General features: G+C 51.8%; 11 protein-coding genes across 11 annotated transcripts; 8 read left to right on the top strand and 3 right to left on the bottom strand.

Annotated features, from left to right (window-relative positions):
• Nucleotides 1–251: 251 nt before the first annotated feature.
• Nucleotides 252–2,431, bottom strand: Z517_00797 (uncharacterized protein; the record flags this gene model as incomplete). Its single annotated transcript, XM_013433761.1, has 6 exons — nucleotides 252–414; nucleotides 496–644; nucleotides 694–1,747; nucleotides 1,803–1,960; nucleotides 2,018–2,268; nucleotides 2,329–2,431. The coding sequence occupies 6 exons, from the start codon at nucleotides 2,429–2,431 to the stop codon at nucleotides 252–254; spliced, it is 1,878 nt and encodes a 625-aa protein (XP_013289215.1).
• An 845-nt stretch (nucleotides 2,432–3,276) lies between these two features.
• Z517_00798 (uncharacterized protein) lies at nucleotides 3,277–5,352 on the top strand (the record flags this gene model as incomplete). Its single annotated transcript, XM_013433762.1, has 9 exons — nucleotides 3,277–3,668; nucleotides 3,727–3,794; nucleotides 3,845–3,924; nucleotides 3,990–4,105; nucleotides 4,156–4,311; nucleotides 4,374–4,479; nucleotides 4,539–4,831; nucleotides 4,884–4,952; nucleotides 5,013–5,352. 9 exons carry the CDS (start codon nucleotides 3,277–3,279, stop codon nucleotides 5,350–5,352), a joined length of 1,620 nt encoding a protein of 539 aa, XP_013289216.1.
• A 307-nt stretch (nucleotides 5,353–5,659) lies between these two features.
• Nucleotides 5,660–6,459, top strand: Z517_00799 (40S ribosomal protein S5; the record flags this gene model as incomplete). The annotated part of the gene is made up of 3 exons (XM_013433763.1): nucleotides 5,660–5,805; nucleotides 5,882–6,065; nucleotides 6,142–6,459. 3 exons carry the CDS (start codon nucleotides 5,660–5,662, stop codon nucleotides 6,457–6,459), a joined length of 648 nt encoding a protein of 215 aa, XP_013289217.1.
• Nucleotides 6,460–6,944: 485 nt separating this feature from the next.
• On the bottom strand, nucleotides 6,945–7,597 carry Z517_00800 (uncharacterized protein; the record flags this gene model as incomplete). The annotated part of the gene is made up of 2 exons (XM_013433764.1): nucleotides 6,945–7,397; nucleotides 7,439–7,597. 2 exons carry the CDS (start codon nucleotides 7,595–7,597, stop codon nucleotides 6,945–6,947), a joined length of 612 nt encoding a protein of 203 aa, XP_013289218.1.
• A 958-nt stretch (nucleotides 7,598–8,555) lies between these two features.
• Nucleotides 8,556–10,269, top strand: Z517_00801 (uncharacterized protein; the record flags this gene model as incomplete). The annotated part of the gene is made up of 2 exons (XM_013433765.1): nucleotides 8,556–8,616; nucleotides 8,711–10,269. 2 exons carry the CDS (start codon nucleotides 8,556–8,558, stop codon nucleotides 10,267–10,269), a joined length of 1,620 nt encoding a protein of 539 aa, XP_013289219.1.
• A 1,006-nt stretch (nucleotides 10,270–11,275) lies between these two features.
• Nucleotides 11,276–13,564, top strand: Z517_00802 (uncharacterized protein; the record flags this gene model as incomplete). The annotated part of the gene is made up of 1 exon (XM_013433766.1): nucleotides 11,276–13,564. One exon carries the CDS (start codon nucleotides 11,276–11,278, stop codon nucleotides 13,562–13,564), a length of 2,289 nt encoding a protein of 762 aa, XP_013289220.1.
• A 1,510-nt stretch (nucleotides 13,565–15,074) lies between these two features.
• Nucleotides 15,075–16,004, top strand: Z517_00803 (uncharacterized protein; the record flags this gene model as incomplete). The annotated part of the gene is made up of 1 exon (XM_013433767.1): nucleotides 15,075–16,004. The coding sequence occupies one exon, from the start codon at nucleotides 15,075–15,077 to the stop codon at nucleotides 16,002–16,004; it is 930 nt and encodes a 309-aa protein (XP_013289221.1).
• Nucleotides 16,005–17,330: 1,326 nt separating this feature from the next.
• Z517_00804 (uncharacterized protein) lies at nucleotides 17,331–19,381 on the top strand (the record flags this gene model as incomplete). Its single annotated transcript, XM_013433768.1, has 2 exons — nucleotides 17,331–17,717; nucleotides 17,789–19,381. 2 exons carry the CDS (start codon nucleotides 17,331–17,333, stop codon nucleotides 19,379–19,381), a joined length of 1,980 nt encoding a protein of 659 aa, XP_013289222.1.
• Nucleotides 19,382–19,676: 295 nt separating this feature from the next.
• Z517_00805 (uncharacterized protein) lies at nucleotides 19,677–22,475 on the top strand (the record flags this gene model as incomplete). The annotated part of the gene is made up of 1 exon (XM_013433769.1): nucleotides 19,677–22,475. One exon carries the CDS (start codon nucleotides 19,677–19,679, stop codon nucleotides 22,473–22,475), a length of 2,799 nt encoding a protein of 932 aa, XP_013289223.1.
• Nucleotides 22,476–23,970: 1,495 nt separating this feature from the next.
• Z517_00806 (uncharacterized protein) lies at nucleotides 23,971–24,861 on the top strand (the record flags this gene model as incomplete). The annotated part of the gene is made up of 1 exon (XM_013433770.1): nucleotides 23,971–24,861. The coding sequence occupies one exon, from the start codon at nucleotides 23,971–23,973 to the stop codon at nucleotides 24,859–24,861; it is 891 nt and encodes a 296-aa protein (XP_013289224.1).
• Nucleotides 24,862–25,265: 404 nt separating this feature from the next.
• Z517_00807 (uncharacterized protein) lies at nucleotides 25,266–26,711 on the bottom strand (the record flags this gene model as incomplete). The annotated part of the gene is made up of 1 exon (XM_013433771.1): nucleotides 25,266–26,711. One exon carries the CDS (start codon nucleotides 26,709–26,711, stop codon nucleotides 25,266–25,268), a length of 1,446 nt encoding a protein of 481 aa, XP_013289225.1.
• Between the last annotated feature and the right edge of the window lie 260 nt (nucleotides 26,712–26,971).

The following is a 26,971-nucleotide window of genomic DNA, read 5'->3' on the forward strand; positions in this document are numbered from 1 at the left end:
ATTCCTCTTCCAGCAATTAGTAGATGACTTTCCCCTACCGTCCCACACTTTTTGCGCACATCTATTCCGAGCTGCGTTTGCTCTTCTCCTCTGCCAATGTAAGTAACTCACATAAGGCTGAGAGAGCTACTGGACGCCACCATCTACTCGCAGCCCGTCGCAGCCACTTGATCACCGCCCAGAGCTGAGGTAATGCTAGGTAATCGACACCTATACTCGGTATATTGAATTCAATATCCTATCTAGGTTCCCTACGAGCGTTTCTGTTTCCAACTCTGGGCGACCCCTTCCATCGTCTCGAACGTGATCTCGCCGTCACCTGCTGCCTTTTGCCGTTGCACGAGCTTTCCAATGAATCGATCAATCATGCCCACGATATGTGCCCGACCCGCACTTTCAGGATGCCAGATCATGCTACAAAAGGTCGATCCTGTGATTAGCATATTGCCTCTAGGGGGTTGGTTCGCTTATGGAAGCAGCATTAGTGTCACTTACGGATACACCGCGCCGTAGCCTTTCCCTGCCCCTTCATCCAACCAACTTTCATTCTCCCATAGCCATTCGAACCTGTCCCACCACATCTTTTCGACAAGGTCGACTCCAACGTACCCTTGTGTGTTGGCTGCATAAGGGTAAAATCCAAGCTGATGAAGATCAGGACAAGATTCATTACATGGGACGCAGGGCACTTACAGGCGTCATGTCCTCCGTATACCAGCTCGAGGGTATCTCCACTAGAGCCTTGTTGGCTTCAGCGGTGCCTGGCTGTGGCTGTTCGGGTATTTTGGTGGGGACCATCCAAGTGCTGGCCTCTTTCTTATAGTCCGGGACATGCGGTGGTTCTTGTGGAAAGGGGTTCACCAGGAAGTAAGGCAAAGAGTCGTGGGCGTTCATGCTACTGTCGTAAAGAAAGTCGTGGTCTTGGAGGAGCTTGACAGTCGTCTCACGGATTTGGTATAGCGGTGCTCGATATCCAACTGGTCTCTTACCTTGTCTGAGCTCGCTTATCAGGCCGATGCATTTTTGCAAAACATCCTTCTCCTGTTGAACAGTCATTGCATATGCCCCCTCGTGGCTATATCCATGTATTCCGATCTCCGCTCCGCTCTCAGCGATCTCCCGCGCTTGCAACGGGAACGTCTCAAGACTGTGACCGGGGACAAACCAGGTGAGTTTATCGGAGATGCCGTGTTTCTTGAACAGGCGCAGCAGTCTGCCCACCCCAACGTTGGCGCTGAAAATGCCGGCTGAGTAGTCGGAGAGGGTATTTTGGGGATCATGGCCTGTGCCTAGATAACCTGAAATGGCGTCAAAATCAACAGAGAGACAAATGCGGATTCGTCGTTTTCTTGTCGCTGGAGTCAAGGAGGCGGGTATGGTGGCCATCCGGAGCGTGGATTCCTTTTTATTGTTTCCCAAGACTTGCTCCTCTCGCCAGATGATCCGGCCTTCCATCCCACCGTCGACGGAAATGCATTCTCCGGAGATATGGCCAGCTGCACGGTGGCTAGCCAAGAATGCCATAGCTCGTGCTACGTCTTCGGGCTGTGCGATCTTCTTCAGCGCAACCGTCGCCTGACATTCTGCCCACATCTCCCTCGGATCGTCCAAGCGATCACCAATGAGAGAGGTATTCACCCATCCGGGTGCGACGGCATTGATCCGGGCTTTGGAGTTCAGGCGAACAATTTCGTTCTTCACTGTGCGAACGAGACCGTATTGGAGGCCCGCCTTGCCAGATGCATATCTGCCAGAAGTTTAGCATCTCCTAGAGGAGCTTCTTGAAATACCTGTCGACTCACTCTGCATGTCCTTCTTGGCCAAACTTCCCGGTCTCGGAGCCAGTGATGACAATGGAAACATTGTCAATTTCGGCTCCCTTTGCCTCTTGTGCCGCCTTCACCGAGAGTAAGAAATGCTTGACCGTCAGAAAAGTGCCCTTGACGTTATTGCCATTGACCTATCGTGACATAAGCAAAAGGTTCTAGGCCATACCCCCTCGAGAAAAATTCCAGACCTTGTCCCACAGACTCTCCTTGATTTCCCATATCGGTGGATGGGAGCTTTCATCCGTGATGCCCGCATTGGCTATCAAGATATTGAGTGCGCCAAAGTGGTCGGTCGCAGCTTGGAATGCTTCAGCGACAGACTTTTCAGACGTCAGGTCACCTTGAGTCGTGAAGAGCCTGGACAAGTGCTCTGGAGATGAACAAAGCGTTGATTTATCGATCGATCTGCGGTCAAAGGCCGTGACACGACATCCAAGAGCTGAGGATGACTATCAACACGCCGTTTTCGAAGCATCTACTTCTTGGGAGAGCTACCTACCGAGAAATTCTTTCACCGCGGCACCTCCAATTCCACCAGCTGATCCGGTGACGAAAACATGAAGACCCTCGAGTCCAAGAAACGAGCTCGACCCTTCAGCCATATTGGATGTGGACGTTTACAGCAGCCTGGATGATGATCCTCGTCCTGAGGCGCACAAAGGGCATGCGTGAATTTGACGCATATCCCATCAATGTCTCAAGCGGATATGTGCGTCTGGCACTCGAGGCTGAGAATGTGGAGGTGACAAAGACGTCTTAGTCGTGGTCGTAGCCCCCCAATAATAACCTAAGATACCGCCATGGACGCCCATTTGATACAGCCCAATATCGAACGGCTTGTCGTCCACTCGGCGGGGAAAGTTTCTTCTAAGGTCATACCACGGCTGGTAGTGGTGGAGGCCAAATAGTCGGTGCTTGGCCTCGTGGATGTCCAGGATTAGGGCTTTTCCCTCCTGCCTCATCAAATTTAGCTGGTTTCGAGAAAGAAAAAAATGGTGGAGATGGAGTGCCTGACGATCGATTTTTTACTTGACATTATTTGGTGTCAGCTATCTCTCTCTCCGCACGATTCCCTATCTCGACTCCTGGTTCGAATTATCGCTTGTTTCCAATTTTGCCAATCGAATCCTGGAAGTCGTCGCCCTCGTGGCTCGGCCGGCGATTGAGAGACAAAGCACCTGGCCAGGCCAAGGATCGCGGACTTGAGCTCCCTACTGGCTATCATCCGGTATCTGTCCCCATGCGCAGATCCGAGTTCCCTTGCCATCAAAAACATGGCAGATGTGCTGGGCGAGATGCGCCTATCAGACTGCCTATCTCCCAAGGATGCCGATAGAGTAGTCGAGTACCAGGTAATATATATCAGCCTGGAGTTTCTTGTTTCCTTTCTCTTTCTCTGTTATTTTTTGGCCCCAAAGAGCCTTTACAGTAAGTGACAAGCACCAATATGGCGACCGTGGGTGAAAAGAAAGACGCCGTTCCAAGCGAGGTCGCGACTAGCCCTCCATCCGACAATACAGATAACCCAGAAGCGGGTGTTTCTGAACTTATCAATGCATCTGGTCATGTACAGGAACTTGAACGAAACTTCAGCCTTCTCGCCGCTGCTGGTGTGGGACTCGTAGTCGGCACTGTCTGGCCCGCTGTTGGAGGGTCAATCCTTGTCGCTATCTTTAACGGCGGCCCTCCCGGAGTCATCTACGAGTTCATTGCAGTTTCGGTCTTCTATTGGATAGTGGCTGCATCTTTGGCAGAGTTGGCTTCAGCTATACCTTCCAGTGCCGGGGTTTATCATTGGGCTTCAGTCACTCCAGGCAAGACATGGGGTCGCGTGGTTGGGTATGCTCCATCTTTAAAGACTTGGTTGAACCAATGAGCTGACCGTCTGGATGAACAGATTCTATGCTGGATTCTGGAACTGGCTGGCCTGGGTGTTTGGTGCAGCCTCAATGAGTTCTATCCTTGGTTTGTGGTCCGTCCTGTTGTTGAACGGCATAAATGCTCATGCTCTCCAGCGAACACATTTGTGCAGATGTATGCTCTGGACCACCCCGACTTCATTGCGAAACGATGGCATGTCTTTGTGACATACCTCGTAAGTCAATTACTGCCACCAAGGCACCGCCCTTTCAAGGCCAGCATCGGCTAATGATGATTTAGATCGTAACGTGGATTGCATGCTCCTGCGTGTGTCTGTTTAACAAGGCGATGCCGTATTTGAACACCGTCGGCATCGTCCTTCTCTTATGCGGTTTCCTAGTCACGATTATTGTCGTGTGAGTCTCGCTATCAATCTGAGAGAAGGGATCAAACTGACCATTTCCAGCGCTGCAATACCGGGATCGGGCAACCACCCACCACACGCCTCGTCTAGCTTCGTCTGGAGCGAGTGGACTGCAGATATAGGATATCCCAATGGATTTGTCTTTGTCGCTGGAATGTTGAATGGCGCATACTCTGTCGGCACTCCGGATGCTGTGAGGTTCGTTTAATCAGCATAGAGTACGACCATGAGATATATGGGAAACTAATCTTACGCTGCAGTCATATCGCCGAGGAGGTCCCATATCCTAGCAAGAACATCCCAATCGCCATCGGCTTACAAATGAGCATTGGGTTCGTCACTGGAATCTGCTACATTATCGCGCTCGTAAGTTCTCGATCTACTTGGCAGTCTGTTGTCTGTTGTTGCTGACAGATCAATTGCAGATGTACGCAATAAGCGACTACGATGCTCTGTTCAATGCACAATTCCCACTTGCCGAGATTTATCGACAGGCCACTGGTTCGGCTGGCGGTGCCATTGGGCTGTTGTGTCCCTTCCTCTTCTGCATCGCAACCTGCTTGGTGGGAGTATACATCACGGCCGGTAGAACACTATGGACGCTCGGTCGAGACAATGCCACTCCCTTCCCTCAATATATTGGAAAGGTATCCAAGAGGTTAGAAATGCCTCTGAACGCCACTCTTGTGTGTGGTTGTCTGGTTACCGTGCTGGGCTGGTGAGTGTTTTTGTCCGCATTGCGTGATCTCAGTTAACAATGGACGATGCAGCATCTACGTCGGGAGTGCTACGGCCTTCAATGCATTTGTGGGGAGTTTCGTGCTGATGTCGTCGGGAAGGTAATTCAAGAAATCCACCAAACGCGATATGCGCGACCAGATTCACTAACACGAAAATAGTTACATCGCAGCAATCCTGCCTCACCTCCTGACTGGCCGCAAGAACGTCAAATTCGGTCCGTTCCACCTGGGAAAATTCGGTGTCGCGATGAATACGATCGCGTGCGGGTACATGATCGTGTGGTTCGTGATATACTGCTTCCCCTTTGCTCTGCCCACGGACGCGGAAACCATGAACTATGCCTGTTTGATCTGGGGAGGTCTGACGACTTTTGTCACGGCGTGGTGGTTGCTTGGTGCCAGAAAAGACTATGTTGGACCCAAGCCCGCTGGAGGTGTCGAACACGAAGTTGAGCACATGAGAAGACCTAGCAGCGTAGAGAAGCGAGCCTCAGTCTAGATGTTGGTATTAGTATAGATAGTCTTTAATCTTGTTGCATTATCAAATCGAGTTGCGTGACAAGATTTTGATCGTGGTTCTGAATGCTGTGAATCGCTTAGGCAGGTATGTGCAGCCACAGCAGGGGCCTAACAATGCGTGTCGTGCTATTCCACTTTCGGAAAAGTGCAGATTCGCTATTTTCACGTGACTAAGACATCTTGGCAAGAATTTATCCCACAACTAAAAATCGAGCCTCCACAAGATCGCAGCAGTACGAGTGATCCGTCTCAAACTCGACAAGTCCACACAAAATCAGCTCGTCAACATGTCCGACAACGGCGAGGTTGAAGTCGAAAACCCAACCTCAGGTTGGCCCGTCCTGCCCAAAGATGTCATGCAAGAGATTGGGAGCGTGAAGCTCTTCGGGCGCTGGAGTTATGAGGATGTCGAAGTCAGAGACATCTCATTGACGTACGAAAAGCCCATTTCCGGACACCGATAACAGCGCAGGAAAGAAGAGTGACTGACAAGATCATCTGTTGAACAGCGACTACATCCAAATCCGATCCCCCGTCTACATCTCGCACTCCGCGGGTCGATATGCCGCAAAGCGTTTCCGAAAGGCACAATGCCCCATCATCGAACGACTGACCAACTCCCTGATGATGAACGGTCGAAACAACGGCAAGAAGCTGATGGCTATCAGAATCGTGGCACACTCATTTGAGATCGTACGTGTTGTTTTACAATTCCAGAAAAATATCTATACAAGAACGACATCTGACTCGATTTTTTCCGTCTCTTTAGATCCACATCATGACCGACCAGAACCCCATCCAAATCGCCGTCGATGCCATCGTCAACTGTGGCCCTCGTGAAGACAGCACCAGAATTGGTAGCGCCGGTACAGTCCGAAGACAAGCCGTCGATGTGTCCCCTCTCCGCCGTGTCAACCAGGCCATCGCCCTGCTCACCATTGGCGCCCGCGAAGCCGCATTCCGAAACGTCAAGAGCATTGCCGAGTGCCTTGCCGAGGAGCTGATCAACGCTGCCAAGGGAAGCAGCAACTCGTACGCCATCAAGAAGAAGGACGAGTTGGAGCGTGTGGCCAAGAGCAATCGGTAAAGCGGTTAATGGGATATGGATGGTTGTTACCTCAAAGATCCGGAGATCACACATGGTCCTACGACTTGCATTTCATGGCAGTCACTTCAAGCATGTCGATGATACTGTAGTCATCGTCCGCTTTTGGGGAAGGGAGGGGAGCATCAATCGAAAGTTTAGCACACGCGCGACTGTCCCATGGGATTAGCAGACTTGCAGATTCAGCGCATAGATGATGCCGAATGTCCACAAAAATTTCGAAATGGCATGAACGTTTTGACGATGCGGAGTTCGTTCCCGTTTTACTGTTCGGCCCTCTTTGTTCGAGTAAACGATGACTAACTGTGCAGTTCTGTCCGTCTTTTCAGCTTTGCACGTATTACGGCCACAGCGGGATTGCAGCCTGTGTTTCAACAAGGCGATTGCAGATGTGTTTTAAGACAGAAAGTACGACCGGGGATATGATGAACCAAGTTCAGATCGCTGGAATCTCGCTATAAAAAAAACTATCTTTCGCCATGTACCCATTTCCTCTCAATACCATGCACGCATTCTTCCACCAGGTCAGAGGGTATCTCTGACAAGGTATATGGATGCTCTGAAACCGAGCAGGTTTCCTTGACTTGTTCGTTGCCGTTGTTGTCTGTATTTTGACTTGTCCCTTCTCTGTGCCGGTCGATTTTCCTTGGTTTGCTTATCACCTGGCACGAGTCGTCCAGGTGTTCTGCGTCTGCAAACCGGGCTGCCGCTGAGGGGTGACCATCAATTTGGAAAATCGTATGGACTTGAGGAAGTTGTTCATTATTATCCCAAAGGTCCCATTTCTTGATCCTTGTCTCTAACGTCCCCGCTTCTCTCTGCTGAAAAGCCTCAAAGAAGTATCGGAAGGGGCCTGCCCTCGTGATCTTGTACCGACCGGGTGGGGGTTTTATATCTCTCGAGGATGGCGATGTGAAGGCCTGACTTCCCCAAAGAGCTGCATCATGTTTCTGGAGCGTACCTCCCTCATATACGCTTCCTGCTCGGGTAGCTTGACGTTAAATTTCCCTTCGTTCGGATCTTGCCCACCGAACAGCCTCTGGAAGGCAAAGCCCATGGTGACGAAAGCCGCAGCACCTATGATGACCAATAGGACGACAATCTGATCCGGGATACCCATGGTGAGTTTATTCTTTAGATAGATCGCGAGTCGAACAAAGAGGCAATAGGCGCAGAGTTGATTGCTTGTGATGTTGTGTTGGGCGGACTTTGGTCTTTACTTCCAGGTTTGGACGAGTGAATGGTTTTGGGCTAGCGACAGGAGATTTGTCAACGTATAAGTACAGAAAGAGATGGACTTGACAACTGGAGCGAGTGTAAGTATGCAACTGCAGAAAGAGAGAGAAAAAAGAAGCCTATTATTTGGACACCGCAGGTGTACCCATCGGATATCTGTCCTTCATATATACTGCTCGCAAGCGCAATTTCAACGCGGTACCATGGCGAGTGCCATCAAGCGCACTGTCTCAGAGGGTGGCAACCCGTCCTTTTGCGGTCCATGCATTGACAGCGTGCAAAACAAGGTTGGATGCTTTTCATTTTCCATTACTATTCCTGCTGAACCAAGGCCCTAGAAGCCAGGGCCCGTTGATATCGAAAGCCTAAAACGGGAAAGTGCCTATCCACGCGCTAACCTGGTTTGATCGAGAACCCGAGCGAGTCGAATCGTCAAAGGTGCTGGAGATCCACTGAAGTCTCGGATATCCCACACGACCCCCCTTGGGAGCACAAGGTTGGGAGGACCGCAAGTTCCAGCGCAGGTTCGTACAACCGGACCAACTGCGGATTTATTTTGGTCTGACCAGCGGTTTCGGCTGATTTCAAAGACGTTCAGGGGAAATTCATTCATGTCAGACCCTCCATTGAACGGGCTTGTGTGTTCCCACGTTTGGTGTTTGGGCTCTTTGTTCTCGTTCCTTTGACACCACAGCCATTCTCCCATGCTGCTGAGCCAGACTGTTTCTCCAGTAATTAATTGGTCGATTGTTGTCCAGACTGCGCACGCCACCCCGATGAGCTCTCGTCGAAACGGTCAATCAAAATCCAAGACTGGATGCTTGACCTGCAAGTAAGTTGTCATGGTTGTTGTGTTGCGTACAATTTTTCTCGGCCAGGGTACTGATCCATCATATAGGATCCGTATGTCTCCCTTTTCCATGACCAGTCGGCATATGGCGTGGAATCTTGCCGCTAGAACTATCAACAGCCGTGCAGACTAACAGTCGAGTTCCAGGTAAGATTAAGTGCGACGAGTCGCAACCATACTGCAGAAAATGTACCGAGACAGGTCGAAAGTGCGAAGGTCCTGTCGGTCGCCACATTCGCTTTGCGGAGGATGAGCTATCGCCTCCGAGGCATCACGCCCTGCTAGCTGAGCTCTCCCTGCACACACCACAGCGGAGCCATGATGAACGGTGGGCCTTCAATTATTTCATCTGGCGAGCGGCTCCATTATTTGCTGGAATCGTCGATGGGCCATTTTGGCTCGAGTTGATCCCTAGGCTTGCCCAGTCGTATACCTTTGTCTGGGACATGGTCATCACGATTAGTTGGGCTTTTGAGCACGTCGAATATCGAGACCTGAGGCCTGTTTTCGACACAGGCGGCTTAACTACTACTATTCTCAACGCCGAACACCGCCGCGCTTTAAAGTGGTATTCTAAAGCTCTTGTGGGGTTTCGTCGCATGCTCGAGCAAGGCGAGGCGGATAATGTACATGGGCTTTTGAGCTGCATCCTGTTTGGCGCCTTTGAGTTCCAGCAGAGGAACATTGGTAACGCACTACTCCTAATGGACAATGCGTACAAGATGCTAGGCGAGAACCTCTCGAATTCTCCGGCCAAGCAGATTACCGGAGACACTGGCCTCGACGAGTTATTGACGGCATTTACCTCGCGAAAGGCGATCCTCATGGCCACCCTCGCTATCCCAGAATGGACGTTGCTTTCAGGACAACATATCTCGGGACCTACTAATGTCAGGACTTTATCTGTCCTCGATAAATTCAGAGTGCATCTATACATGCTCATGTACAAGGCCTACGAGGTTGTCCGGGTGACAGATATATTAGCACACGATGATTATGAGTTGAAGAAGTTGAGGCCGGCACAGCAGCGATGTCTCCAAGAATTGCAACGATGGAACGATGCCTTCCTACCTATCTTGGCTAGCTTGCGAGATACTGAGAAAAGGTGGATGTGGATTTCCTCCTATCTCCTGATGTATTGGGGTGTTAGTCATGTTTGGCTATCCAGCTGCCTGAGCCCATATGAGGTGTCTTTTGACAAATACATGGACGAATTCGCGGCCATTATTCAAAACGCGGAAGACGTTATCGACCACGGCGCAGCAGACGAGATCAACGGCGCAATATTCACAGGAGAAGTCCAAGTCCTCCTACCACTGTATTTTGCAGCTACGAAATGCCGTGATGCGCTTCTACGCAGGAAAGCTTTACGTCTGATACGAAAGGTCCCTCCCCGAGAAAGTGTCTGGGCGGCCCTTGCGTCTCCGCGAGTGGTCGAAAAGATGATAGCTGTGGAAGAAGGCCACGACGATTTCCTCGAACATCCTTTACCAACCTCGATCATCTCCCTGCCACCAGAGGAGCGCCGAATACACTACGTTGCTATTATCGAGGGAAACGTGAACGAGGGCCGGCGACACGTCAAATTGCAGTGGCATAAAGCTGTATTCGGCGTCGATGGATCATTAAGATTGGTAGACGAGAGTGTCTGGCTAGAAGATATCGACGAGAATCCTCAGGATCTAGCACTACCAGGCTCAGTGTGAAGATGTGGCCGTCGAAGAACATCCTCGCAGGGACTTCCTGTTCGAGGATCCAATTCCGTAACATGTCCTGCTCAGGGGACTTGCCCTCTCAGGCTTACGCTATGCGCCTCGGCCAGCTAACACATAGTCGTGCCCGATAGTGCGCCATTGGTGGCTTGCCCATTGCACAAGTGTTTGTCATATGAAATGGCCTGATAGTTGCATCGCTGGCGACTATGTGGGAGTTCAATACCCTTTGTATCATCACTGGGAACCAATCTCCACAATTGGGAATATGGCGAGGCCTTACCGATACTGGCACGGGCACTGGCACCGGGTGTACCCTCAGAGTGATGTGGATCATCATTGTATATCCTGCTGATTAGCCTGCCTCCCTTTCTGTCGACCGCACGCATAAAGAAGTATGACGGGACAGGTCCCCTTTCCACCAACACATTCGGGCATGTATTTCTGATCTGCTGGAGGAAATGATGGTTCAAGGAATGTGTTTTTTGTTTTTGGGTAACGGTGATGAAACTTGTACATACGATCTGGCAAGACTGAGTAAACCTAGCGGCGCTTTGTGTGGGAGAGGAGGTTTCTATTCTATGCGTAGAAGGAAGGAGGGATCAGGGTCTGTGCTACACCTGCCATTCGAGACAGTGGTATTTTCCTATTCTTGTTGGCTGTATTGACCATGTGACTATTACCTACATCTGTGTCACTGGTGTCCAATGGCTCTCTCATTAAATAGTATGGTGGACGTAAATTTGGTGTCAGACTGCGCTGCCTAGCGCAGTTCGCATTTGCAATAGGCGTGCCTTGTAGGGAGCTGTCTTTGTCAGACGATTTGACTTATCGTTGAAGGCTTGATCTAATCAAGATTAGATCTCTCTCTCAAAAAAAAGTTCCGCAACCAAAAACCCCACTGGCGGTTCACTGTCACCATTTGGCGAGATTTTGCACGCTTCACTTCCCAATTGACCGTGTGGAGGCCGCAAGAAGAGAGGATTACAAAATAGGAACAATGGGCAAGCGAAAACTCGGGGCGCTCGAAAAGGTCGACGCAGATCTCGCCAACCTACAGAACAAGATCAAACGGGACCCGAAATCCTACCACACCGACTTCCTGCACCAGTACATCCAGTATGAGAACCAGCGACAGATCTTCATGCAGGCGCCAACGTCGGCCACGGCCAGTAGCGGCGGCGTCATCTCCTTCCGCGACCTGATCGAGTTCGTGGCGCACGTGGCCGATTGCTACAAGGAAGAGACGAGAGATTTTCCCAAACAATTGATCGAGATGCTGTCGACGCAGCATGCGACGCTGGAGCCCGAACTGCGGGAGAAGATCGTGGGCAGCCTGGTACTGCTGCGCAAGAAGGAGATCATCGACTCACACACCCTACTGCAGTGTTTCTTCCCCGTCCTCACCACCACGCCCAGCAAGTCGCTGCGCGCGCTGCTGTTCACGAAGATTCTGAGCGACCTGCGGTCGGCTAACTCCAAGACGACGAACCACAAACTCAACCGCAGCGTACAGACGACGCTACATAACCTGGTCACGGACGACCGGTCGTCGCCCAAGGCCCTCTGGGCCGTCAAGATCACGCGAGAGATGTGGAAGCGCCAGATCTGGACGGACGCAAAAGCCGTCGAGATCATGAAAGAGGCGGCGCTCGCCGATAACGAGAAGTGCGTCATAGGGGGCCTACGTTTCTTCTTAGGCGGTGATAAGGAGCGAGAAGAGTTAGAAGACGAGAGCTCCGACGAGGAAACAGTCGATATTAGCAAGCTACGGCATCAGATCGGCGTCAATAAGAAGAGCAAGAAGACAGAGAGAAAACTGGAAAAGGCCGCCGCTATCGTCCGCCGCAAGGAGAAGAAGAAAGGCCAGCCTCATCCCTTAAACTTCTCAGCGCTACATCTCTTACACGATCCACAAGGGTTTGCCGAGACCTTGTTCTCAAAGCATCTACAGAGCGCAAAGTCAAAGCTGAACCTCGAACAAAAGCTGCTGGCGTTACAGCTAGTGTCGCGACTAATCGGACTGCACAAGTTGACCGTCATTAGCTTCTACTCCTACTTCCTCAAGTATTTGACTCCTCGACAGCCCTCGGTCACATCGTTTTTGGCATCGCTAGCGCAGTCCACGCATAATCTTGTGCCGCCGGATATTCTGGAGCCCTTAATACAGAAGATCGCCAACGAATTTGTATCTGAAGCCGCTGCTGGAGAGGTAGCCGCGGCGGGATTGAATGCCATTCGCGAGATTTGTGTGCGGCAACCATTAGCTATGAATGATACCCTACTACAAGATCTGGTCATGTATCGGAAAAGCAAGGATAAAGGGGTGATGATGGCTGCGAAAGGTCTTTTGAGCCTCTACAGACAAGTAGGCGCTGAAATGCTTCGAAAGAGAGACCGTGGGCGAGACGCAACCCTAGGCTTGAAGTCTGGGGAACAGAAACAGCCGAGATTTGGTGAAGAGGCTGTTGGTGAGATTGAAGGGTTAGAGCTCCTGGAAAAGTGGAAGGAGCAGGAGAGGCAGAGAAGGAGACTGGAAAAGGGTCTCCCCGCAGCCGCTGGCTCTGAGGACGAGGAAGAAGGACAAGAAAGCGACGAGGAAGACTGGAATGCTTGGAACATCGAAGAAGACGCAGACAGCGATGATTCAGGAGGGTGGATCAACGTCGAGAGTGACGACGAGATAAACATCAGTGACAGCGAGGACGAGGAGCCCTCAGCAAAGAAAGTGCGGTTTGCTCCGCCAGCGTCCGCCAGCGACGACAAAGAGAACGAAGGCGACGAAGCTACTGACCTAACGACAGCACAACAGAAATCGAAACTGGCCACCACTCGGATATTGACGCCTGCAGATCTGGCCAAGTTACAAGAACTTCGAACGACTGCCTCAGTCTCATCGCTCATGAAGCACAAATCACATCACGCATCAACCACATCGTTACAGACTAATTCGCAACGACACATAGACGACCCTCTCACAGCCGCCGAGATCGAAGGTCTAGCTTCGCTCTCTCGCGGCAAAGCGACTCGAGCTCAGAAGCTGGCCTTACTGCAGGAACATAAAGATGACCGCGAGGCACACAAATCTAAAGCCGCCCGCAAGAAGGAACGTAAAGAGTCTGAGGGTAAGAGCACAACAAACAAGGAGAAGGCTCGTAAAAAGAATTTCTTGATGACACTGGGTAAGGCCAAGTCCAAGGGGAAGAGGAGTTTAGTCGAGCACCGGAAGATCTTGAGAGCGCATGCTGAACGAGGCAAGAAGGGAGGGAGACGAGGCAATAGAGGATAGACACAACCAGTGTCTGGCCTGGCAAATAATGAAGCCATCGAATCCTTCGTTCTGCATACCAAGAACCTCGTACAGCGCCCATTGTCAGCAAGGAAAAGACCAGGCAGGTAAACGTGCCAGGCATATACATTGTGCTGGGAATATGGAGCACGAGTAATCTCATCCCAACCCTTTTTTTTCTCTCCTCCTCTTCCTCGTTGGATGCCTCAGCCCACTTTTTTCCATGAGAGCAAAACTGTCAAACGTCGAAATTGTCCAGCCACGATGATGTGCCATCCAATGAAAAAGTGGTCGCGTAAAGTGCTTGAGTGGGCAGTGGGAAGTTTCGCGTCTGGTGGCGTCAGTTTCGTGTCAGCAACTTCGGGCGCAGGGATTTTCAAGAAGGGGACAACAACACCAATCAACCGTCGGCCAACTGTCAACCATGCCAAAACCATGCCAAAACCAGGGGAACACGAGTTCGGTCATGGAGGGGACAAGGGAAAAGAGTTGACTGCCCAGGTGTGCAGTATCCAATGGCTGCTGCGCAAAATGCCCAGCCCTGCCCAGCCCCGGACTTTTGCTCTGGCGAGTCCGCACACTAGGCCTGAAACTCGGTGGTTAGCGGCGGGAGCGCAGCCACTATTAATATCGCCATGCATGACAATTTTAGGGGGGCAATCAAGCCCCCCAGCCTCCCAGCCTCCTTCAGCCGCCTTTTCTCGCTGGAGGGGAAGGTCGCAGGCCTGACTGTTTAGGCCACAATTTCACCAGGAAAAGGCAAAAAGAAAGAGGCTTGAGAGGGCAAAACGGGGAGACCCATGCTAACATTTTAACATTCTAACAGGGACCCCTGGTGGCCCTGGTCAGTGCTGGTTGCCTCGCACTGAGTCTCTCGCCTCCTCATAGGATACTGTAGCTAACTACGCCCTCTCGCTCTCCTCCTCTCGCTTGAGTGCTTGACGATCCAGTCGCTCCGGAAACATCGATAAGCCGCCGATAAAATCCATCCCCTCTTACAGTAGTGGCAGTCGTACAAAGATCCAATTGCTGCACGGCACTGTTGCCGGACTCCAGAGTTGGTTGCGCATTCGCCCTCATTTTAGGTTTTAACTTTGACACCTGCATCTCCTTCATCTCCTTCTTCAATCAAGCTCTTTGCTCCCCTTTCCTTTACTTTCTCAACTCTCACTGTCTCTCTCAACCATCTCACTCTCATTCTTCACACTTATTCTTGACCTTCAATCTTGCCCACCAGCATCAGCTGCCTTGATTCACATCGTTAATACCTAGTCCACCCCCCTCATCCTTTCGACGCCTTGCTATTCACTTAGTAGGGAGGGACCCTTTCGTCGAGCAATCCACACGCTCCATTCGCTTTCAATCTCACCGTTGACCAAGATCGACACACCACTTTATACCTGCACCTGTACCTGCACCCGTTAGCCTTGAGCTCACTTGTCAGCTCAGCTCCCCCCTCCACAGTCGTTTCTCGTCGGTGTCCTCATCACCACCACCCCATAACCACAAAATGGGTCTGCCGCAAGACTTTTCCATCCCGGTGCCTTCCATTGAGTCGGATTCACCCCTCTCCAAGCGTCGTCGCTTCATCCCCAACACGCTGCCACCGATCATTCCTGTTACAGACAACTCGGATATTGAACAACACACCTTTGACTCTCCATTGCTCTTGCAGCTTTGCGAACAAGCCCCTGATCAGGAGGAAATCGAGGCAGGTCTTCTCCAGGTCGGTATGCGCGTCAGGAAGGCCGTTGCTGAAGGATACAAGACCCAAAAGAAATTCACCCCTCGGCCCTTCTTCAACATGCACCGGCTTTCCCCCGAGACCCAAGCTGCCCTGTCCGCTAGCAACGCCGATACCACCAACGAGATTTCCCCTTATGCGGCGGGACAGGTCCAACCAATCAGCACGGCCACTTTTTGCGGCATCAGCCTGGCCTACCTCTCTCACCGCAGCGAGGATTGGTCAGAACCCTCCATTGCCCAACAGAGTCTCTGGTCTTATTCCACCAGCCACAAGCGTTCCTACGAGGCCGATTCCGACAGCGACGAGAGTCAAGACTGGCAACCCCAAACCCCGAGCTTGATGGGCGATGCGGGTATGCACATGCCGGTTGATTACTTTGCCATTGATGTTGACAACATGACCGATGTCAACCACATGACGGAGATTGGTGACCGTGCCAGGCAACATTTCAATGGTCGCCGTATGGCTCTGCCAAAGAGTCGCAGCCGATTCTTCCAGCAACCCGAGACACAAATGCCGCCTTCCGCGGCTGCCAATCCATTCGCCAACATGATGGGTCAACTCCCCGCAACCCCATCCGCCCATTCTCATGGTCACAAGAGAATGGTGAGCTGTGGTATGGAGGCCGCCATGGATTTTGGTGAGGCTTCCTTCCTGCAACGACGAGAGGACGTTGAAATGGACTGCTCTTGAAACGCCCAAGAAAAGAGATCGCCTTTTTTAAACCAGCATTTGACGATTGTGTTATTTTATGTTTTGCATTGTTTTATGAAATTTTGTCCTTTTTAAAAAACGAGCAGAGATGCGTCGACGGAAATGCATTCGGACGGCCGCAACTTGATATGGCCAGGACATGCGAATCGGACGAGCATGAGGAGACGGGGTTTGAATAATGGTTGGGGACCATCTCAACCATCCTGGCCAACGCTGTAACATATTGCGAACTGTCATCAATATTTGGGTGGGGATATGGGAATGAAAACACTGTATATACGGACAGGTATGGGGCTCATAACTCAACTGTGGGTCAAGCCATGTAAGAGATGGAGGGGAGTGCGAAGGAGGGCCATGAGCTCTTGTCGCTGGGAGAAAGCTGGATTTTGCAGGAGTCGGCGCACACTGCAATAAGAAGTCTTGCATACCTCGTGCCATACATGATGACACGATGGAAAATCGATTTAGCTAGATAATCAAGAATAAAAACATGATCGGAACTGAAAACAGAGTCGTTTCTAAACTTCACCGCAATTTAGAATCATCGTAGATGTTGGCACGTGATGATGGGAAAAAGTGGAAAAGGTGGAAAAACTCCACAGGTGACGAACTTGCGGATCTCTTGGATTTACTTGGCTTTTGATGGTTTCTCATCACATCATCACATATAAATCCGCTCGCAGACTTGAGTGGGAAGTCTCGTCTTCAAATGTGGCGGCGAGGTTGACTCGCTCAGACGATCAGAGGACGCACTATGGGCTCAGCAACCGGGGAAAGAGGTCGGGATCCGTCCCACTCGTCTGCTCATCACGTTGCTTCGCTGGAATGACAGCCTTGGAGGTCAGGTGAGTGACAACAACAGGCAACAACACCAGTGGCGTTTCCAGGAATCGAAAGATGCAGGCATACCTTGGTCGAGAGACATGGTCGCTCGCAGGCACCCTGGCAGTGTGAATCACCATGGTGAGACAGGGGCTGGCCAGACGCCTTCAGACCGACCCTTTTCTATTGGCTGTATGCGACAAACACTCTCGCCAAACAGGCCGTGAGCGATAAAGATAACAGGACTCCTGAATTCACGACTGAGTCGAGGTAGCACGAAAGGGAGCCAATTTCAAAGTCGTCGCCTTTTCCTTATCACCTATTTTATCACGATGAGGTCGAACCTCTGTTGTCGTCGCTGTTTTTCCTTTCAGGTGTGCGTTTTCATGGATTCGCTCAGGCTGCGCTCTCTTGATTTCCTAGCCGGCTATCAAACCATTCGGTCCAGACTGGGCTATTCTGTGTTGGCGAGATAAATCTACGATGTCTACGATCACCCTGCCCGACTTCTCGCTTATCCTTCAAATGAGGGGGTTGCCCGCTCTTGACCCGGTATACAAGTACACACCCCTACCCGTCGAAGGCTGGACGAGGATCTTGGTACTGCGCCCTGGATTCGCTGGTGATGATCTCTCGTGCAGTCTTCAAGTCTGGAAAATTGAGGACGCTGCCAGGGTAGGGTTCGACGCTCTATCTTACGTCTGGGGAGATGACAAGGGACAAAAAATCCAATGCGACGGTGCTACTCTCCATATCCGGGATAACCTAGCCTGTGCACTGAATCATCTTCGTCATGATCGGAAAGCAAGGTTTCTTTGGGTAGATGCCATGTGTATCAATCAGGAAGATCGAAAAGAGAGATCAGAGCAGGTAAGTCAACTCGTTCGGAGTGAGTGAGGTTTTACTGTCCTGGCCGCTTTCCTCCTGACACCAAGCGGTAGGTTCAACAAATGGGTCAAATCTACGCGAGCGCATCGAGGGTCCTCGTCTGGATAGGCCCCGACGTCAATCACGAAGCGAGGGAGTGCTTCTCTCTGATACAAGCCACTGCTACCCTTCTCTCCGACATGGTTTCTGAACATGGCGACGTCAATTTGTTCCCTCCTATTACACGCGAGAGCCAAAAGATCTGCTCAGATACTCCCAAGTGGGATATGGTCCGCCGGTTGATGGACTCGGAGTGGTTCTCCCGGGTTTGGGTGCTCCAGGAAGTCGGCTTGGCTCGATCCGCTGTTTTGCTCTGTGGCAACGCGTCTATGAATTGGGCTTACCTGGTGGAATTGATGCTTATCGTCGCCTCGCGTGTCGATGTCGGCGCGTTGATGGGAAATGTCAAATCGGGCATGTTCTGGGACTTGTTTGATGACCTCTGGCGGACATATGGAAACGAGCTGTCCTGGAGAAAAGAGTTCCCCATGTGCAAAATCTTGAGTTGCAACGAAGCTCACGTGAGCTTTATTAACATTCTGAACGACGGACGGTCCTACATGGCTACCGATCAACGTGATCGTGTATATGCCTTCCTCAGTCATCCTAGTACGGCATGCGGTGCTGCAAAAGAGAAAAGACTAGTGGTCGCCAACTACAATTTGTCCGTTGACGAAGTCTACTTTCACACCGCGGAGGCGATTCTTTACAACGACCCATATCCATGGACGGTCCTTACTTGTATTGACCACACCGCAGATTCTTCCTCACTCGATGGTCTGCGCACGTCGTGGGTTCCGCGCTGGGACGAGGGGTGGCGGGTGTATTGGTTGGGCTATCCGGAGATGTGGTATCGAGCTGGTGGATCCAAGTCAGCGCCATTTCGATTTGATGTTTCCCAGTCCGACTCGTCTCTACGCGTGACAGGTGTAATCTTGGACTCTATCGAGTGGACATCCAGGGTATTCGACTCGCAGGAACTTCTACTGGAGAACCAGAAGGAAAACAAGCTATTGCAGAAGTTGTGGCAGGACTTGGAGCCTGACAGAGGTGACAGCGTTTACGGTAACAGTCATGACGAGCGAGAATTCGCCTACAGCCTCGCCATCGCAGCTGGACGGGCAGCCGACGAAGGCCCAGCTGAAGATAGTCCCACTCATCACCGTGCCATTTATCGGGCGTACAAAGAAATGGTGCTCGGTAAGGCCGGCGATGACCCCGGGATACCACCATTGCCATCGACAGATGAAGAGGTCACGATCCAAAGCGAGCAGGAGTCTCCAAAATCCCTCGAACTCGAGGCCATGACATACGTCAGCAGCAACCAGCGTAGGGCTTTACACAACCGGCGATTCTTCCGAACCTCAATGGGTTACTACGGAGTCGGCCATTTGACTGTCAAGATAGGCGATGAGTGCTGCGTGTTCAAGGGCGCAAATGTGCCATTCGTTGTTCGGAGAGTCTCAGCCGACAGTGGCTCTACCTCCACTCCACACTTGGTCGTGGGTGAATCTTATATCCAAGGAGTCATGAAGGGGGAAATTTTTGAGATGATGGATGACGGCAGGCGTGATGATCTTGTTGAACAGACAATTATTCTTGTGTAAACTAGAGAGAAAGGATGATAAACCTGACAAGGCTGCGACATGCACAAGGCTACCAGTTGCGGGGCCAGCAACGAGCATTTTGACTAAGCATTTCACGTGCCGATAGCCAAGATTGACTTCCCCGTTTTGGGATGTAAACAAAAGAATCCCAGGATATGGGCCTCCTCGTAGTCTACCTGCAGTGCATTCTCATACAGCTCTGACGATAATCCTTCGCTGGTACTACGCTACGTTAATTTGAAACCATGCAAGCCTTATGACAGTGATTCATTCTCTCAGACGGCTTCCTAAAATCATGGACGCCGCTATTCTTGTCGATGACAATAATATGGAAAACAACAACCCTCACATCAGTCCGAACCCGCTCAAATGCCCGCCTGCTACGCCGCTGCACCAGCTTTCGCCAGAGCGGATCAATCAGCAACGCATCCCCCAATCGCCCTCCCTACACAGCTATCTGGTCGAACATGACCGACCCGGCACGCGCGACTCATTTACGTCGGACGTGCAATCGAAAGTCGCCTTTCTGAACAGTCTGGCCGCAACCACCAGTGTCCAATCTTCGCCCACTCGACCCAGAAGACTCGGGGCTGACCTACAGGATAGCTGTAGCGCCACCACCACGCCTAATCAGAATCTGAGTACCAGCAATGCTCTCCAGCGGGCGGTCATGGGATACGAGGAGGCACAGGCGAGCCTGGCCACTTTGAACGCCGAGCTCGAGCGAGCCAGGGAGGAACTGGCGTCCAAGAAGAAACGGGAGAGAATGCTCTCGCAACGTGTCGAGGATCTGTTGGAAGAGGTACAAGCGGAGAAGGAGAAACGGGGTCGGGACCAAGAGTCGTACACGAAGGAGATCAAGAGATGTCGCAAGGAGACATACCGTGCTGAGCTGGCCGTCGTGGAGGCGAGACAGGATCTGCAGGAAGTAAGGGCAGAACTGAAGAAATGCCAGGCTGAGATACAGCACGAGAAGGCGGAGAAGGAGAAGAGCCGTCAAGAGAGTTTTGAGAGGGCGTACGCGTTGGCGGGCATGGTGGGTGAGATGGATCAACTGAAAGACCGGCTAAAAGTCGTGGAAACGGAGAGGGATGCAGCACTCTTGGAGGCAAAAACAAATGCCGTTGAAAAGAAACTAACTGTGGAGAAATGCGTCCAGACTGAAGCGCTTGACGTCCCTAACGAAGATTCAAGGAACCGAGATCACGAAGACCTTGATCAGAGGAATGTCGTTCGACAAGGCGAGAACATTCAGTCTTCAAAGCATTCGGACAAAGACAACCACAGACAGCCCGCCTCTCAGCCGAGAATGGTGCCAGCGTCCGCGTCGACAAGTCGCATCATCCATGAAGCACCTGTTCGACTGCTTCCACAGAAACTGCCAGATTTCGCCTCTGCCATATCCCGCCTAGATTTTTACGATAAGCAGTTGGGAGGAGAAAAGATCACCCCTGAGGAAGAAGTTGAGTTTCTGAAGCAAGAGCTTGCTTGGGCACGGAAAAAACATGAGGAAGATTCGGAGTTGATCCATTTCATGCATATGCAGTGCCAGTTCAAAGCTTGTCCGTGCCGACTGGCTGAGTCGAATGGGGATCGTTTTGTTCATGATCAAGTCTATGATGCAAAGATGCAACACCATCGTGCATCGAAGAAGAGGAAGATTTCAGATTATCCCGAGGAGAACAGGCCAGCTCTTGAGGAAAGCCACGGGAGATGTTCGCAGCAGCCACCCTCAAGCAAAGACATGCCTCCTCAGGGGAAACTGGAAGTTGAGACCACCCCGACAGAAGACAGTGAGCCAGCTACACTCCCACCTGACCCCACGCCAGGGTTTGTGGGTTGGGCATCAGAGGAACCTATGGTCCTCGAACAAGCCATCGAAGTGCCTCTTCCGGAACCAGATCCAATGGAATTGGACTCGAGTAACAACACACTAGAGGCGACGGCGCAATTGGAGGAAATCACACAAGTTTTGGTTGAGCCAGCAACAGGCTCGCAAGCGTTCCTGTTCTCTACGTCTGTTACAAGCAATGCTGGCGTTGCGACAACGGCTCCAGCACTTCGCCACGCTGAGAGTACATCGGCAATTCTTGACCAAGATCTCTTCGATCTCTCGCCGCCAAAACAAGCACCTCCGCGGCGACCTTCAACCGCACTGGGTATCTTGACAGTCGACTCGCCTATCCGACTCGTGCCAGACTCACCGCGGTCTGTCAGGTCCTTTCAACGTGAAACCGTGCGATCTGCCGCAAAGGGACGAAAGCACGCCGCTACACCATCAGTCACCACAACAACCACGACGAAAATCGCACTTAAAGATTCACCATCCCAGGCTAGTCTGCACAGGCGAGCCCAGTCGAAACCCAATATCCGAAGCCACTCACCTCTGGTGACCTCGGTGATGTCTCATTACGATGACGATACCGACGTGCGGTCGATGTACGAAAAGGACTCGTCAGCGTCGCCCGCAGCGAGCACTATATTTCCTGTGACACCTGTGCACAAACATTCGAGGTCAATGCATAATCTGGCTCAGCATGCACAGATGCAGGCTCAACACGCTGTTATCCAGAGCCAAGCTCCGGCGCCAGACGCAGAGGCTGAGAGAAGTCTACAGTCGATTTCTGCCGCCACCACCACAACGACTACGACACGAGTACCACTTCGAGAAGCCGTGGATGCCGATAATGGGATGAGTCCGGAGCACCACATGAGTCGAAATGGATACGATCACGCTCACACCGAGGTCTTGAGTATCAGAATAGACCCCCATACAAGCAGAGAAGCTGTCCCGCAGGTCCAGTCCAGGGTGAACTCACTCGCGAGTTCGACCATGCTCTCTAATGTGCCGGGGACTCCGATCTCACGGGAGGCAGCCCTCGCACAGATTCGGGCACGGAGAGATCGAGCCAGGAGCGTCAATCTCAAGCGCACTGTCGAAGGCCACGGCAAGGGAGTTAACGGCACACGAAGCCCGACGAAGGGTCGGCCAGGAGTGTTGAATGGAAGTGGTGGATTGTTCCAAGTAGTCGGAAAGGAGAATGCGCGACGGGAGATCAGTCAAGCGAGCGCACCTGGACGGCTTGCTTTTTGAGCCAAGGACAAAGTGAGCTAGCTCTCTTATCACATTGCGAGGCTGTCTCAGGCTGTCTCGGCCAGTGTGTAAACAGGCAGGACATACAGGCAGACAGACTTTATTAATCAATGTCTTTTTTGCGGCATTCTTGGATTCATTGCCTTGTTTTTCTCGACATCGTCCTTCTTGTGTAAAGATTTAAGTTGACAGTGTGTCTTCTATATTATATGGATTCGTCCCCAGTCTTCCTCTTCTTTCTCCCCCTTTCTCGCGGACCCATACATACACAGCAAACAACGAAACCAATCATATTAGCACTTTTCCCTTTTCCCGCAACCAGAGCCTTGCGTCTCTACATTTCTTTATGTCATTAGCCGAAACAGACCTTGTCATTCCCCATCTCCTCTTCTAGTCCAGATTGAAAAGGCAGGCACGCACTCACCCACCCATCAACCGCCTAGCCGGACATCTCCATTTCCATGTCCCTCTCCTTCCCTTTTCGCTGATATTTTTGTTTGCTCTAGTTTCGCTTTTGTCGTGGCTAATTATTAATTAGTCACTTTCGCTCTGCTTCGTTAAACACTGACTACTGACCATTAGATTATATTCAACTAGATCTCCTGTGTTTTCTCAGAAGGACAACCCACCGATCCCTCATCAATTACGTATTTTCCCCAGCTCTATCATATTTGTTTCTTTTTCTGGATCAGAAAACCCCCCTCGCCATCTCCAGAGATCCTTCACATCACTTTGCGTGAAGATATCTATTCCATTTGGCGACTGCTACAAGAGTCCTAGAGGTACCACCCAAAAAGTACTACAAACTACAGTGGTGAATGATGGTACACTAGACAATACACCGCAAGACATCCTATATCCTGTATTGAAATCACATTAAACTTCTGTTCGCGCGAGAGATCGAAAGAAAAACGAAGGGGCGGCGGATTCCAAAGGGATCAGTCAGTAACCGTCGATCGCTAACTCCGATATTGACTTCCCACTCCACGAAACTACCAACAACGTTGTCGATCTTGACGAGGTCCACGCGGAGTATATGTGACCTCTGAAGAACCACGGGGGTCGGGTTATTACAGCACTCTTCGTCGACATACCAGCAACAAGCCTCGGGACTACTTTTCGGTCAGGCTAGCTGTTGAGAAATTGTGTGTGAGCGGGCCTAGAAGATCTAAGCGGAAAACAGCGACGACGCCGGTGTCGGGTTGAGACGGGCGATAAGATTGAAAACTCCCCTGATCAAAGAAAGCAGGTGTGAAGGGAGGATATCGACACGCCTCATTCATTGTCTAGCCTTCCAATTATCGATCGATATATCTGGGTCACCGATATTTGGGGTCACCCTTACGCACATCACGGGGCGGAGAAAAAAGGGAGTAAGACGTACTACCTACCTAGGGTGCTATTATTCTAGGCATACTCGGTACACCTGACGAACCCATCTCAACTCACTCCAACCTGATCAAAGAACAGACCAGACCAGCCCACCCCGACAACAATGTCTCCGTCACAGTCTCAAGATCAATCGCAATCGCAATCGCAATCGCAATCGCAATGCTCGACCTCGTCAAAAACCGGCACGCTCTACTTCGCCTACGGCTCCAACCTCTCCGCATACCAGATGTCTCTTCGACTCCAGCACTCGCCCGCGTCGAGCGAACCCGTCGCAATCGCCCGGCTGGACTCGTATGCCTGGATAATCTGTGAACGCGGGTACGCCAACGTGGTCGCACTGCCCAAATCCAACACGGCGTCATCGTCGTCCGACGACGATGAGAATACGGTCTGGGGCGTCTTGTATAATATGGACTCGGTGGACGAGGCCCGGCTGGACATGTACGAGGGCCACAATCATGCCAGAAACCCCAACCCAACAATTAACCCGGACCCAGAGACGCAGATGGTCAAGCGGTACTTGCAGGACGGGTGGGACTATAACAAGCACTACCTCCCCATGACGGTGACGAAGTGGCTGAAAGATCCGGCCGAGCTGGGCATCGACGTGCCGTCGTCGTCATCATCTTCCCTACCACCTACCAACATGACGAACGGCGTCACGAAATCGCACAACGAAACGACCGTCCGCGCGCTCGTCTACGTCGACGAATTCCGCACGACGCCCGGAAAAATCGTCCAGGAATACATCGGCCGGATGAACAGAGCGATCGAAGAGTCTGTCCAGCTGGGCATCCCGCAGCGCTGGGTTGACACGGTCATGAGGAAGTTCATCCCCCCGGGTATCTATGTCGATGAGGAAGGCTACGTCGGCACGGATGAGGGGTACGTCGAGGCCGAGGCGACAGAGGCGGAGGATCATGTCAAGGAGAATGAGCTCAAGAATAGAGACAAGGATTGGGACCGGGAATTGGATGTGCAGGGGGACGCGTGATGTGATATCATATACTATGAATGCGGAAGACGTCAGATTTGAGCAAGCATTAAATTAGATAGATCACATACATCAATTGAGGCGAGAAAGAGAAGGGGGGGGGGGGGGGGTCCACCAGGGTATAAGACGATCCTACCACCTCGGACGTCCCTAATAGAAATACTGGGGGAGAGAGAGAGAGAGAGAGAGAAGCGCATTTGATATGTCAAGTGAATGAGTGAATAAATGAATAAAGATCCAACCTGAGATCAGTTGCTGGCAATGAAATGCGGCCGTATGATATGATATGATATGATATGATATGATATAATGGGATCTGTGGGATCAAGACCTTTCCATCGTCTCTCAACATTCCCCAACCACATCTTTCTGCGGCCTTTTCCTTTTTTTTGGGAAGAGAAGACTCATCCCACATACACGGCATATCGCATAAACCCCTCGTCCCCCTTCAACCTCGCCAGATCATCCTCCCTCAAACACAACGCGACTGCGACCTCACCGTCCGGCGCCTTGGGCATCAGATAGAACAGGTTCTCGACGGGCACGAACCGCGGCCTGCGCACGGCCTCGGGCCTGCCCAGTCCCAGGTTATAGTCCAGGTTGTAGCAGTCGTATTTGGCCCAGGAACTCAGCATAATGTCCGCGGCCGGGTCCAGCCGCGCGGTGACGTTGAGGCTATTGTCCCCTGGTGCGCGGTGCAGGCGCGTGGCTAGTGCGCGCGTCGCATGCGCCAGGTTCGACGTCGCGGGGTCGACGGCTTCGCGGAGTTTCGAGGCGATATGGCCCAGGTGTGTGTCGAGGAGTTCCTCCAGAGGAAATGTCGTGTAGGTCATGTTCTGGACGAGGCCCGGGTACGTGGCGGGAATGCCTAGGTATCGGCGCGGGTCGATCGCCCGGGCAAAGGTCACCTCCCTCGAAGGGTCTAGGCGAGGACGACGGGCCCGGGACACCCACAGCCAGATGAAGGCGGATAGGACGTCGTCGGTCGAGACGAAGCTTGAACTGTTAGTGAGAGATTGCATTGCGACCGATTTCAGGCTGGCGAGCGACGAGGCAGAGAATACAAAGTAGGACCAGCTGCATTTTGGAGGTGGAGGTGGAGGTGGAGGTTGAGATTCAGCCTGAGCCTGAGCCAGAGCCAGAGGTTGTTGTGCAGGTATATCGTCCACGGCATCAGACGCAGCCTGATCTGCAGAACGCTTCCCAGTCTGATTCTGATCCGGCCCTGGCGGAATATCAATCTCATCCAGGAGCGGGATAAGATTGCGTCGATCAAGGTTCCCCGTGGCGATTTCCTCGGCGGTGAACACCTCCCCATCGTGACACGCCTTTGAGAGGAGGCGCATGATCTCAACCATGCCCGTCATGTCCATCGTGTTATGTTGTGTCACAAAGGTGAGCAACAAGCCGCCCGGGATGAAATTGGCCTGCACCGCAAAAACCGGCGCTGGTCCGTCGGTGCCCGCAGCGAGGGTGTTGATCGGTGCGATGACGGACTCGTCCAGCATGGTGAATGGGAAGTTGGCCTGCCGCAGGGTATCCATCGTCAATGTCGGATGGCCTTCTCGCAGGTCCTTGACGACCAGACGAGGAGTCTTCTCAAAGGGTCGAATCTTGTAGAGTGTTGGAGTGTCATCAACTTCGGCGGTAGTGCTCTGGCGAACCACCTGGCCCGCCACCCATGGAAAGCTGGCAGTCAGTCTCTCAAGTCCCATGGTCAACGTGGCGACGATGTCTGCCTGTGAAGGTCCTTCGTCGCTCATCTGAAAGCACAGACATAGCTGTGTGTATAGCTTGTACAGGCCTTGTTGTTGCCCGAAGATGTCGAGGTCGCTTTCGAAGTCATCCATGATTTACCACTTCCTTGACCACGAGACTTGTGGTTCTCGCACTTGCTTGCAAACATTGCAACCATGTGGACTTGCACAGGGACTGTATTTGTACTCAATGTCAAAGTGGCCTTGAACATGCGTGTGCAACGACACTTGGTCGATCCTGCGCCTTTTAAACCTCGCGCCATTCCAGCCGCGGCAAGTGGAAGTTTTTCTGGCCGATCGGACGGACAAAGTCTGTAATTGAGTCACTTGTACAAGAATCCATTCTCAACAAG

Source organism: Fonsecaea pedrosoi, assembly GCF_000835455.1.
Source record: "Fonsecaea pedrosoi CBS 271.37 unplaced genomic scaffold supercont1.1, whole genome shotgun sequence".
Lineage (NCBI taxonomy): Eukaryota > Fungi > Ascomycota > Eurotiomycetes > Chaetothyriales > Herpotrichiellaceae > Fonsecaea > Fonsecaea pedrosoi.